Source organism: Siphateles boraxobius, unplaced genomic scaffold, assembly GCF_051911475.1.
Source record: "Siphateles boraxobius isolate OS27281-9 unplaced genomic scaffold, OSU_SipBor_1 2, whole genome shotgun sequence".
Classification (NCBI taxonomy): domain Eukaryota; kingdom Metazoa; phylum Chordata; class Actinopteri; order Cypriniformes; family Leuciscidae; genus Siphateles; species Siphateles boraxobius.
The window spans coordinates 16,826,096-16,840,838 of NW_027508810.1; the positions used below are offsets into that span (position 1 = coordinate 16,826,096).

Below are 14,743 nucleotides of genomic sequence, written 5' to 3' on the forward strand. Positions count from 1 at the left end.
TTGCCACACTGGAAAAGAAGACAGACATAAAAGACGAAAATCATTTAAAACAAACAGCTCATCAAGGATAAAGAAAATAGACTTCATTGCTAAAGTTTTTAGGGGGGAATTAATACTCTACTGAAACTAAATATTTGTACTTTTACTCAATTACATTTCTAATGAATGTTTGTTTGTTTGTTTGTTTGTTTGTTTGTTTTTTACGCTTTTTACTCTTAGTTAAGTTAATTTCGTTAGTTTAGACCCTGAAAGTAGAAAGCACATATATAGGCCTATTTGTCTGGCCATCATGGCATAAATCTATCCTCACATAATTTTTTTTAAAAATTGTTGCATTTTAAATCTAACAGGTCTAATAACATTCTTATATTATATGATTAGTGATCAGTCTGCAAAGTTTAATGAAAATCATATTTATATATAATTTATATATTATTTGTATGTATATTCTATAATTAAAGTGTCCAACAACTATAAATTAGCAGTCTAAATTGAACCATTAACAATTTTAGGATATAGGTACTGTCTACATTTACATGCATGGCACATACTACATCTTACATAACATCTGTTTCCTTTCTAGAGCCACACATTGTTAAAACACAGAAACGAATTAGATTCAACTTGTTGCTGTGTGCATAAAAGTTAAAGCTACACTGTGTAACTTTTTTAGTTTATTCTTAGCTAAAAACATTAAGTTCTTTCAAAAATATATGTGCTCATTAATGTATATTTACTTCGTTCAAGTAATAAAGTATTCTCGTGAGTGTATAATATGCCATTGAAAATACATACGGGTGGGGGGTTCTAATGTCGGTCGCCATGTTGCCCCTCCATCTTGAAAGTACATTAGCCAAAGAGGGACATACGGTTAATTCAAGCTTCACCTTTCACTCATGGACGAGGTCGAACTGGAAGCCATGCTAATCTTGGACTACATTGGCCACCGTAGGAGTTAAAACGAAATCGCAATTGAGAGGAACAGAAACTAATATTCACTGGATGGTCATATACCTTTTCACCGCTAGATGGGGGTAAAAATCACACAGTGTAGCTTTAAGGTTGATTTCAGTCAGCAATTTCCAAAGATAAAAACAGGTTTTACTTATGATTTTAAAGCAGAACTAAGTAACTTATTTACCTTAACCGAACAGCTTTGGAGTCATTGTAATGTTTATATTACTGATTTCGTGTTGAATGGTGGTCGTCTCGCACCCCCCTGGTTCCTGTGAGCCGCAAAACCACCCTTGCAACTTTGGGCCGGCGGGCGTGTTAGGAAGTATCGTGTGATATCAGGTCTCGCGAGGTAACAAATTGCTTTACGGCACTGCACGCGTACACGCCCCCATCCAGGATACGGCTAGCTATAAGAACAACTATCGTCCCATGGCAAAGCTGGCATATAAGAAGGAGAAAGCTAGAAAAGCATTGTCGGAGGAACAGAGAAAGAGGAAATGGCAGACTGACCGAGGGAGGAGTCAGACATGAGTAAACATCGGACCTGCGTTTTCAGAATGGCGAAAAAAACGAAGAAAGCGCGGTCGGAAGAGTCTAGAAAAAGGTAACGAGAATCTGACAGCACGAGGAACCAGACAAGAGTCCTACTCGCTCAGGCTTTCACTGTTAAAGTTGATTCCTGCGATTATCATGAGAACAGTTGTCAATATCTCACATAATTATCAGGACATAAATAAGCCTACATGTTGTAAATAGTGTAAATGAGCGCAATTTGCAAACTATTATGATAAATTGCAATAATCATGTCTAACAACATCATAACGGACATTGTTACAAAATCAGGGCTCTCAAGTGTCACGCATTGAGCGTGACAGTCACTCATTTCGGTCTTTTGTCACGCTCTCCCGCCACACATTGTATTTCTCACGCTGAAAAACTATTTGTAATATATTTAATATGCCAAAACTCTGGCCGCGCCGCTCTCACTGTGGAACCGGCAGGAATCAAGCGCGTCTCCTCTGGTGTTGTTCGTCGAGCTACACAATAGCCAATCAGAAAATAGCACTATTGTATCTGGGTAAGATTTAACGCAACAACCAATGACAAAAAAGTATCTGTCGGCTGGATGTCACTCTTGCCTGTCTTCAAAACTTGAGAGCCCTGCGAAATAATGCGACGTACATGATACACTTTATTGGTGTCATCTGCATTTAGGCTCAGGTAAGCCTAACGCGGTAGGCTACTTTATTATTATGAAGTGCAGAGGCCGTGAGTGCAGAAACGCTCTGCGTGAGTGGTGTTTACGACAGTAACGTTAAATACAAGTACTCTACAGCGACTCTAGGGATCGCTGTTTGACAGAAACAGAAATCCTGCATAGTTCCGCTTTAATTAGATATGTTTGTTTCCCAAACATTCACTTAATCTGAATTTCCCAAAATTTTGCACTTCATTCCAATCAAAAAAAAAAGGAGAAAAAAACTGCACCAGCTTCTCAGACACCTCCATTTTGTTCAACATCTTGGGTGTATTGTGAATGCCAAACCCGAGTGAGTTTAATGTGCCAGAGCCCGCTCGAGATCTTTCTTTGGTGAAAGAGTGGTGTAAAGGAGTGCTGTTGTCGGGGAAGATGGTAGGGAGTTGAAAGTGGTGCTCAGCTGACGGGGTTTTGATGGTACTATTTCAGAAAGCTCTTTGATCCAAATACAGCTCTTGTTTGTTTGTTTTCCATGATGAAATATCTCAGCACGGGAGACATGCAAGAATTTGGATCATTAGCATAGCATAGCGTAAACAGCCACTGCACGGGACAGCACATGGAAGAAAATAGTGACGGATTACTCCTTAATATAATCCGCTGTTTCTTCACATCTACTAAATCGCATTCTCAAATAACCCGCCCGTCATGAAGTCTACTGAACTGTGACATTTATGGTGGCAGATTGTACATTTGTGAGAGATCGTTAAGCATAATTACTAAATGTTCCTCGCACTCAATATCACTGAGACAAACAGAGCGCAATCTTACACCTTACGGTGCTGAAAATGACTTTGTGGTTTTGCATGATTAGAAAAGAATAGAGCTGAGTTGAGGAATCGTGAGAGAGAGATATAAATGCCTTACGCACATGCATTCGTCATTCGGCGAAGTGTGCAGGGAAAACGCATTAGACGCATGAGAGTACACAAACGCTGCCCATGAGACTCAGCATTTAACAGGGAATACGAGGGAATACGAGGTGAGAAATACATATCCCATATAACCTACTGCCACATTGATGTAGTGTCATGAGTCCGGAGGAAGAAACCGGCGTTAATGCCCTCCGTAGTGCATATCTATGACTGGGTGGTGGAGTTTATGTGAGAACTCAAATGGGAAACAAAGAAAGAAAGAGAGAAATTGCATCATGTATAATTCATGTCTGTTTAGTCCATTGTTTGTCATGCGCTACTTTTCCGATTTCTTTTCTTCTGCTTCACAGCTACTCGGCGGGCCTTCCTAGCGATAATAAGTCACAATAAAACATGTCTTCATCAAAGTAAAGTAATAAGCCTTTATCTCCAACGCCACAAGACACTGAAAAGAAATACCACACTTCTCACTAAATTGAACTCTCAGAGAGTGGTTCGCTTTTCTTTCTGGGGTGATAATGCAGCCGCTATTGAAGATTTCCCGAGCCACAGTCACAATGAAAATGCAAATAGACCCCATGCAGAGCAGACTGGATGCCACACTATCAACAAAGAGACAGCCGCAGAATTGTGGTCCAAAAGTGCAGTCCAAATCGAACATCAGGAGAGTGATTAGAAACACACAAACCCGACTCTGTCAGGACAAAGCACATGCTTGAAACCAAAGCAGGAGAAAATACTCATACCTCAGGGGATGCAACCGCAACGTTAAGCCTCCGGAGCGGGTGACAGACAGGAATAAGCTGGTCAGGGAGGAGCCGAAGGTGTAAATGGGGGTTTTAAACGTGTTGCAGAATGATTTGTAATAGTACACTTGCTACATGTGCTTATGACAGAACTGGGGCACAAAGCAACTTGGGTGTAAAGTTGCAATGTTTGAGATTTTCTGGGCCAGACGCACTCGTGTGGGCGGGTATTAGAAACAATCTGCATTAAGGAATATATGATGAGCTGTTGCCCTGTGATGCCCTTCCTCCTTGGTGCTGATTTTACCCTCAGCTCGGTGTCTCTCCTGAGCTCCCATTGACACTCAGGAGGCCTTTCTCTTCCTCACCATCTGCTAATTCATGGCCAGACTCTAATCACCTGCTCCAATGCACCACTCTCATTCACAAACACCAGGCAAAGCGTCTGCCACCTCGCAATGTAATTACTGTCATAATCAAGAGAGCACTGCTTCCTCATAGCTTTACTCATGTAGATGCATGCTAATGTATTAGCCACAATTAGACCTTAATACCGCGGTCATCATGGTTAATGTTTAGATGCACATTTACGCACGTTGAGTCATTATGTTTGGTGAACTTGTGATGAAATGCTTTTATACTTGTTTGTTTAGATCCATTATGCATATTGGTAATATCATGTAAAACTGGATTTTACTTGTTCTTTTTAAAGGAAACTATCCTGGGTTGTTCAGAAATCATCATGGAATCGATGTCACAACCATGAGCACATTAACACTTGGTCGCCCTGATTTACACCATTAATCACCTACACCGATCAATCCTAGAGGTCAGTCTATGTAGTTTAAGGGACAGAGAGAGAGAGTTAGAGCAAGAAACATTGACCAACATTGTAACTTTTGTAACTTAGTAACTAACAGAGAATAAAAAAATAAAAAAATAAAATAAAATAAAAAAACTGACCAAATACTAAATATAGCAAAAACAACAACAACAAAAAATCTATAAAAGAAAATAAATATAATTGAAAAATGTAATAAAATATTAAAAACATTATATTAATTAATATTATTTGTATTTTTTTATTGGCCCTGAAACTAATCTGACCAAATAATAAATATATTACAAGATATATAACTATAAAAATATAACAAAATAATAAAATATATATAATTGCAATTAGAATATAGAATAATCCATATTGTTGAATAGTCAATCACTTGTAATACTTTCCATTTTTACAAAATTAAATTACAGAACGAGTTTAAGCATACAAAATGAGAAAATAATGCTCTTTACACTCAATTCACTATTCCTGCTTAAGGGAAACACTTTCTTTTAACACCTCAGAGCTCTTGGGCAGTTACAGAGCAGTGTTGAAGTTAGAAAGCAATAGAAAACTGATGGCATAAGGCACCTAAGAGCTTCACTAAATGTACTGTAGTTAAAGCCCATCCTAAGCAAACTCTACTGAAGTGTGTCTCTCTGCTGGCCCTGCAGTCTGAGTCTCTATCCTGAGTCTCTCTTCAGAGATAGTCACTCTCTAAGCTGTTCTTCACCCTCTGAGCTTTTGGTCTCTTTACCACTGCACAGAGTCTGAGAAGAGAGATCACTTTGATGATTACACCAGGCTGGATCAGTCTCCACTAGACTCTGCATATTCAATCGAGCACCAAAGACCTTCGATGAGCCTGTGTGCCCCTACGACACCAGCCCATAAATATCCTCAGAGCCTGTGAGAGAAAACTAATTATAATTGTTACAGAAAGATGCAGTGATGGCAAGTATATTTTCACTCATCAGGCAAACGAGGCACAAAGGGCTTGTTTGCGAGATGGCACAGACGTTTCTAACCATCATTAAGTTATTAAATTCACCCTAGGCGGAGAGTAAACAACTTCAGATGGCTTTCATGGCCGATCCAGCTCTCCGTCAGCCAGGCCTTTATTGGGTTATGGTGAAACTTCGACAAAGAGCTAAATGACTCCGGAGAGAGAGCGGAGCGGGTAGCATTAGAGAGGAGTATGCCGGGAAAAAGTGGGATGGGAAAAAAAGATTGAGACTAAGACCAGACGCCTAAAGCACTTAAGATCGAGCAGCACTAACAAGGTTGGGATGACAATTGGACATGCAGTGTCGACTGAAATAACCTTTGATTACTTGTTGCCGCAGTGGATAAAGTGGCTCATTGAGGTATAGCAGAACTGAATTGTGGGAGACTGTTTTTTAAATTTCTGCTTGGGACCAGACAAGCCACACACTGCACAATGTCTATATCAACCAGACATCTAATTGAGGGATAATGAGGGATGATGTAACGCTTGACTAAATATGACTTGCTTAACCATAAGCCTGAACTTTAGGCATGAAATGAGCATACTGTCTATGTAGTCTGAGATAAATGTGGTCTTAATGAATTCTCTACTGTGAGTCCAAAGTACTTCTACCCCTCCTCTAAAGGTCTGATTCAATACTAGAGAGCTAGTAACATTACTTTGTCTAGAGCAATCAGAAAGTGTGTGTGAGTGGCTAGCCTCCTCCAAACCACACTAAAAAAAACAACACCTTTTCAACCTCAAACTTTTGATTGGTAAAGAAGTCTCTTATGCTCTTTATTTGAAATGTCATTTTTCACAATTTAAAATAACTGGCAAAGCTACATTTTCAGCATCATTACTCACAGCAAGTGATTCCTTGATGAATAGAAAGTTCAGAACAACAACTATCAGTAATAGAAATCTTTTGTAACATAAACGTCTGTCACTTTTGATCAATATAATGCATCCTTGCTAAATAAAAGTATTAGGCCTAATTTATTTCTAAATAAACCCAGACTTTTAAACGGTAGAGTACAGAGTAATATATAATGTGGAAAGGGCAATGAAATATTCCGCTGAACTTTAGCTGCTCAACTATCTTTGGTTAATATTGTATTTTATTTAACACACATTTTCTTTCTAATTTGCAGATCCCCTGCAGTGGTGCCATGGACCCCCCTGTGGAAGACCACAGATCCAAATATTTTTTAGGCTGATATTTCAAGCAGTAAACAAACATTTGCAATGTGTTTTCCGTATCTCTCTTTTACTAGCCATTTCCTAAAGCAATATACACAAAATGCAAAAAAAGCATTAAGCTCATTTACTCTTCTATGTTCTTTGTAGATTCATGGTATGCTGTTATTGGCTTGAAAAGGCATTACAAATAAAGTTGAATTTTATCTACTATTTTGGGAACTATTTGTTATGCAGAAGACACACTCACCCAGAACTCATTCTGGCTCTCTGTGCTCACACACATCAATACCTAAAGCATGTCTTTTAAGGGTGGATCTGAGGATGAGAAAATGGATAAATTAAGCATGACTCTCTTTTTATATTACAGTCTTTGAAATGGGGATTACCTCTTATTTTTCAAATAAAAAAGAGCTGGTGTCATTTACATGCTGTGTACCTTCCCAAAGCGGCTAAATGCAGATCCGTGTGGCACTGCAGATCTCGCTTCATCCCGCTAACAGGAATTCAAATTGTCTGTCAATCTTATTGACATGCGAGACCAAAACACCTGACTTGGGTTTCCACTAGGGTTTGGCATCCATCTTTAGCTCTAAATTATTCCCTCCAGCGTTTCATTAATCACCAGTTCAGTTCAACAGCTGGCAGAAATATTGTGTTTCCATCAAACGTGATCTAGATAAACTTTCTTACTTAACTTCATTTAATGAACAATGTCTGCTATATCATTTAATGTCACTCATAATGTTAAATTCGGCATTAAACGGAAATTGTGATTTCTTTTCAAACGGAAATTTTCTTCCCTATATTGTGACATATATCAAAATGTAGGGCAGGACTTGATTTTGTCCATTGGGAATTGATTGGATGGTTGTGGTTTGCTATTGCTGTGATGTCTTGTGAGTGACAGGTTGTTCCGCCCACATCAAAAATACATCAGAGAAGAGATGTTGCTGCAAGTGGGACGGTAAGTGATTTTGATTAAAGATTACGAGGACACTTATATTTAAAAAAAGATAATAATAATGATGTGCATGGATAACAAGAATTGCCAGGTTTGACTTCATGATGACTTTAAAACATTCACACAATGTGGTTCACTGCATCATCTGATGAAGGAAGGTGTCTAATGGAAAGTCCTTATATGGTGTCCACCCCATTTTTCAGACTGTTTTTACACCCCTGGTTTGTAGGACAGACTGCATCACAAAGTGAAGTCTTAAAAAAAACTATTCACATGCCACATATTTCTCTTTTATCACCCATAGGCTGATTCAGTTTAAGATTTTAGAGGCATTTAACCGAGCCATTGACATGAATCAAAACAGACACACTGTGACTAACTGCGATATGAGACCGATCAGGGGACCCGAAAAACTGGCGCACAGTGCTCATCACTGAATGCCCTGAAAAAGTCCCTTTGACAGAGCCTCTTAACTTTTATGACTGTTTGGCAAAGTTGACTTCAAAGAGCCGATTCTTTGGCGCTGCTTGCGGTTTGTGAGAAAGCCAGGCTAGCGTGGGGAGGGGCAGCAGGGGCTGATGGGAGTCGAGTCAAGGGAAGGGATGGAGGATGCTGGAGTGGAGAGTAGAGCCCTTTGATCTGTGTCAGCCTCGAAAAGTACAAAAGAATCAAAAGTAATGGGAAAAGCAGCACAGAAGATTGCAAACAAGGCCCGCTCGCCATTCCCTAAGGGACCGTGCAAGGGAAAAACACGACGAGACAAGAGCACATTACAGAAATTCTGAGGGCTGTTTGGGTATTTCTCTCAGGCCTAATGCTGAAGCAATTAGCATTGAACCACCTCGCTGAACAGAAAGGAGCTAGCCAAATCCACCATGCTAACATAGTTAGTGCAACGCAATTAGTGGGCGCGACCCACTCATGCCAAATTACATGATTCATTAAACTGACCAATCAGGAATATCCATTTATCAATCAACACATATGCTACTTTCCATTTGTAATTGGCTGTACATTTGAAGTCAGTGTAGGAGAAGCAGCTTTGAATTTAAAGAAAGGTTTGAAGGTACTTTTATACCAAACTAGAGACTGTCTAATCTACACTTTTAAAAGTTTGGGGTCAGGAACGTTTTTTTAAGTCTCCCACGCTCACCAAGGCTGCATTTATTTGATCAAAAATACAAAACTGTTGTATTATGAAATGACTAATATATATTATACACACTGATAAAAAACACTGTTCTGTGGTTAAATACGATACAGAAAAAACAAATGTCATTTCTTAATGAAAAGGTTAGTTCAGGCATGAATTAAAAAAGCAAAGTTAATTATATATTAGTACTCAATTCAAGCTTGGAAATATAATATTTAAAAAAAAAATATACATATATATATATTTATATATTATAAAATTAATTTTATGATTTTTGTGCGGGTTTCCAGCTGTATTTACACTGTTTTATCATTGCTTTTGTTTTTAGGTTTAGTGACTTGCCACATCTGGAGTTCATTTTCTCCTCAAAATGGCACATTCATGCTCAAAAACGATCCATCGAATGTTCATTGTGTATTCTGTACCAAATATTGAGGTCTCTGTGTTCAGGTGGGTACCGTGTTACTTCTATTATGTAGATGTGGTTTCTATACAATACCTTTTGTATTACTTACTTAGATGTTTCTAAATTCTTAAATGAAGCAAATTTTGCTGAATTCAATCTTTAATATATAAAGCTTTTAAACAGATTAAGCTTACATGTTTTCTTTTGAGCTCTTTGGGAACAAAAAAATAAATAATTAACTTGATACACATACATTTATATAGTCAGATATTTTCTTTCAGCCTCATCCCCAAACTCCTACTTCAGCAGCAGTGTTTATTCCTGTCTTGTAAATGTGATTAAAATCATTACATTTTTCATAACAATCTCTTCATCTTCATCAAAGAAGTGAACTGCGTCATCTCTCTCATGAGAAGAGAATCAAAGTGACGCTCTCCATGTTCCGTGTGATTTAGGGGTGGAACGGTACACAGAAGTCACGGTTCGGTTCATACCTCGGTCCAGACATCACGGTTCGGTACGATTTCGGTACAATGGAGTGAAAAGCAAAACAAAAATGGAGAAAGTCTTAAGCCTTGTATTTTTTAAATAAGTTTTATTAATAAAGGCATAGAACCAGTTTATTTGTAGTGCGCTGACAATAGTTTTATACAATTTAATTAGTTAGTTTATTAATTAAATTAATAAAAAGACAAAGACCTTGCGATATGTTTGGTATGTTTGAATGACAAAAGCACAATGTTGTGTTTTATTATGAGTGTACACAAATATATGTAAACACTTTGCAGTTTGAATTATATGTTTACGGAGTGTGTTTTTGTTTCCACTGTTCGATCGCGCCCGCGCCTCTCTCTCTCTCTCTCTCTCTCTCTCTCTCTCTCTCTCTCTCTCTCTCTCTCTCTCTCTCTCTCCTATGATGCCTCTTTAACAAGAAATCAAAAAAGTCACATTAACTGCTGTTTGACACCTTTTTTGTGAATTTCACAATATGAACACATGCAATTGTGATTTTCACGTGAGGGCGGAGAAAGATTTCCCCATGTAAATTTTGCAACAGGTTAAAATCATTCATGCAAATTCACTATGTAGACCAACATAACTTCTTGTGTGAGGAGTGCTTCATAATTGGCACTTGAAAATAGACATTATAACTTTTACACTTTTGTGACCACACCTTTTACACATGCTCTAAATTGTTCATAACTCACTGCGACAATCTATGCAAAAATGACTTTGCAAACAGGAATTCCATGAATCAGTTTCATGAATCAGTCCTAGTGTTTATTAGACATTTGTTTTGTTGCATAGACTCACCTTGAAAGAGGGCAGCATTCTGAATGATGAGAACTTTGAGCTGAGCGCTGGTGGACTGGAGACCTGACTCCATATTCTGTTTGGCAATGAGCAGGTAGCGCTCCTCCATTTTGCGGGAACAACAGGTCAGGCCTTTCGGCTGGCACACCTGCAGATCTGAGCCTGAAGAATAGGAAAGAGACACGAGATTTGTTACAGGCATTGCAATAAATAAGTAAAAAGATGCGGCACTGTATAAATTCCATCTAAAAGTTTTTTTTTTTGAGTCAAGCCTCAGAGAGAGAGCTGCAGAAAATGGTTTGTTTTAGAGAGCACATTGTTTACATGACCTATTCAAATCTCAAAGAATGCAAAAAAAAATGAATACCTGCAACTTAATTGAAACATGTTATTTAATTTCTGTGCATTGCATTTCATCTTCTTGCCTTATGCCAAACTGATTAGCAGAGAACAACACTCATTAAAGGAAAACAAGATAATCAGGGAGAACATCTCAGTAAAGACGGACTCCAAGAGACTACTACTACTATGAAAAACTTGTCCATTTAAAATCTGAAGCAGTAGAACTCCCCATGTGGATTGGATGAAAGAGACATGGAAGAACAGAAAAAAAGTCAACACACTGACAGGACATCTTGTTTAGAGGGATGACGTGAATGTAGAGGTGACAGGTGATTTGTTGACACTTGTTATACTGGAATCGAGCTTTGAAGGTTATCTATCAAAGAGCAATAATTGGATTTACTGGGAGAGAAAAGCCTATTGAGAAATACGTTCTCTGGAAGAAGGTTCTTCAGTTCTTGGCTCACAAATGAATAATGATCTAAAAATGTTAATACCCTGTGGGAAACGAAAGAGAGCAATGCTATATGATCTATGTTGAATCAAACATCAAGGATACAGAAAAGAAAAATGACCAATGCCTGATTAAGTCCCCCGTGTGTTAAAGGCTGGGAGGATTTAATATATATTTTCTGTCAATTGGACATGGCCTAAATCTTACAGAAGTTCATTTTCATTCATTTATTTTTCAGCTCTTTTCATAAATTAGCATAAAACATCAATTCTCCTCACATTTTAAATGTTATTTTGTGAATCGCAAATGATTTCCCACTGAACTAGAAAAAAACCACAATACTCACATCTCCTCTTGCAGAACATTGAATAACTAGTGAATAACACATGTAAGGGATTGTTTTGGGCAGATTGCATTGTGGGATTCCATTGAATTCCGGTCAGACAGACCTCTCTGCATGTGAAGCAGGACTAGGAAACAGCCGCTGTGAAAATCAGTGAGATTATTGGAAATGTTTTCCCTGGGGCTTTGGATCCACATTTGGAAATGTGGCCAATTATCTTGCGATTACACATGCAACGAGAGAACTTACACTCCGCAAAGCTTTAGCCCTTTCAAATTTTCATTTCCATTATTATTTTGAAAGAGCATCTTGCAAGCAACTTTGTTCTCAGTCACTCTCTATCATCTTATGCATCTTACAGCAGCGATTTTAGAGCCAAATTCTCTGTGTGTGTGTGTGTGTGTGTGTGTGTGTGTGTGTGTGTGTGTGTGTGTGTGTGTGTGTGTGTGTGTGTGTGTGTGTGTGTGTGTGTGTGTGTGTGTGTGTGTGTGTGTGTGTGTGTGTGTGTGTCTGTGTGTGTGTGTGTCTGTGTGTGTGTGTGTGTGTGTGTGTGTGTGTGTGTCTGTGTGTGTGTGTGTGTGTGTGTGTGTGTGGTGTGTGTGTGTGTGTGTGTGTGTGTGTGTGTGTGTGTGTGTGTGTGTGTGTGTGTGTTACCTGAGGGGGTGGAGGTGGCACTAGGTTGATTGATAGTGCTGTAAACAAACTTCAGAGGAGTCCCAATGCTCCAGTTCACACAGACATAGAAGATGATGAGGGGGTAGGAGAAAAGGAGGGCATGACACAATCTGGGCAGAAACGAAAGTGTCACTGTTCTGTTTAGGGAAGGATTTTTGCTGCACTTTGGAATACTGTCATAACTATTGTGGAGCGTCAGATTAAAAGGGACAGGGTAAAAATAAAATGGAATAAGCATTTGCAGTCTGATGCTCTCAGATTGCACCGCAAGAACATGTTTTCCAGTGAACAGCAACAGATAGAACTGAAAATGGTGGTAAAGAACAACTTAATGTACCTGCATTCAGATTCAGTCAGGTTTAGTCATTATTAGGGTTCGGAACAGAGAACCGGTTCTGTTTTTACAACAAATACTGGAGCCATATGGCCTGTTAATGGCTCTCACACTTACAATATTCTTCAGATAGGATGCAACATTGAACTGAAATACTCGTCAGTAACTAACTACTATTCAGAGCAAAATATACAGCAAAACCAGTCACTTCCGATTTTGAAGCCAATCGCTGCGTCCGAAATCACATACTGTATAGTGTGTAGCTTACTTACTTACTTAAACATATGTTCTATCCAGTATGAATCTGTGTATTATGAATTAAATTTGGGCATAAAAAAAGCATTGGCTTTTTTCGGACAAATCGAAAGACTCTTTTGAGCCAGTGTTCTGATGATTTGTGCTACCTGTTCAGGATGTGCTAACAGTAATTTTTCAAGTTAAAATATAGATAGTGTGCTTTGTGAGATACAAAAGAATCTGTCAGATGTAGTAAGACAGCGTGAAGTATGTAAAAAAAACTATTTAGCACATCTTGAAAGGGAAATAATAACATCAAAATGTGCAACCAGCATAACATTCATGTGGTTTGTGATATCGTGTGAGACTTTACTAAGCTCCAAACCTACCCTTAAAGCATAACCCAACCCTTAAAACTATGCAAATATTATCAAAAACATAATTAGGCCTGCATGCATACTTAGTTCACATGTATACTTAGTTCACTCAAAAATGTTGCTATAAACCTATTTGACTTTCTAGTTACTCTTTATTTCGATGGTCCACTTTAGACATTCTACAAACTCTGCAACTATATGTCAACTAACTCTCATAAAAGAACATAAATGAACATAGAAGAAAACGTCTGAGTTACGTATGTAACCCTCGTTCCCTGAGTAGGGAACGGAGACGTTACGTCGGATGACGACGAATGGGGTTTCGCTTAGAACGCCTATCGACTTCGAGTATTACAAAACGAGCCAATGGCAAAGAAATGCCATGGGTCTGCGGAATTTGCATAGCGTATCTCCGCCTTACCTCGTGGGTATAAAAGGAGGACGCCGGCCACAGGCAGATATGTTTCTTCGCTGAGGAGCCAAGACTGAGCTCAGGCGATCCCCGCGGTACAGCGGAAAGTGGCAGGAAGACGTAACGTCTCCGTTCCCTACTCAGGGAACGAGGGTTACATACGTAACCGAGACGTTCCCTTTCGTTGTCGAACCGAGTTACGTCGGATGACGACAAATGGGGTTACCAGTCTAATCACGCCACCTTCTCAACTGTCTTCCAGTGCCCTGCGTAGATCTGAGATCCCTATCGTGAGACTGGCACGGACGAAGGTTTCCTATTTAGCACAGGAATACCAAGGTACACTGGGGAGCATATCCCAAAGTTTAGGGGAAATATGCAATTACTGCCAACCCAGAGGGGGGGACTTAGAGAATACACATGACCCGAAGGAGACATATGGAGAACACTGGGGTGTCCAGCCGCAGGTGGAATATTTCAACCCCAGGGGTGGCAAGGTGGCTTGCCAAGGGAAAGACACATGCTCAAAGAGGCTTACAGTGGAAATATACATGTGGGGGTCGCTTAGAGGAGGGACCATAGAGCTGTCAGCACGCGCAAGTCCAGGATTGGCCGTAACCCACCGGTTTTCTTGGAGACAATGAAGTAGGGGCTGTAGAAGCCGGACCTCATCTCGGCTGGAGGGACAGTCTCGATTGCACCCTTCGCCAGCAGGGTGGCAATCTCTGCTCTCCTGATGGGGGCATAGCCACCGACAAAAGTGGAGCGGACTCCCCAAGCGGGGAGGAGACCGTGCGAACTGAATCGCATAGCCGAGCCTGATGGTCCGCGCGACCCAGCGGGACAGACAAGGAAGCTCTAACCAGGCTCCCAGGAACTGAA

At 39.5% G+C, this 14,743-nt stretch overlaps 1 protein-coding gene across 6 annotated transcripts in view; it reads right to left on the bottom strand.

Annotated features, from left to right (window-relative positions):
* Positions 1 to 14,743, bottom strand: part of gpc3 (glypican 3) — a 141,057-nt gene that overhangs the window by 116,075 nt on the left and 10,239 nt on the right. For 3 of the 6 annotated variants that reach the window (XM_077236161.1, XM_077236158.1, XM_077236162.1), the window contains one exon: positions 10,688 to 10,849. In XM_077236161.1, coding sequence (XP_077092276.1) covers positions 10,688 to 10,849 — 162 coding nt within the window. Of the gene's footprint in view, positions 1 to 7,100; positions 7,169 to 10,687; positions 10,850 to 12,480; positions 12,612 to 14,743 lie in introns of those variants that run through there. The other 3 variants (XM_077236160.1, XM_077236159.1, XM_077236163.1) reach the window with 2 other exon arrangements.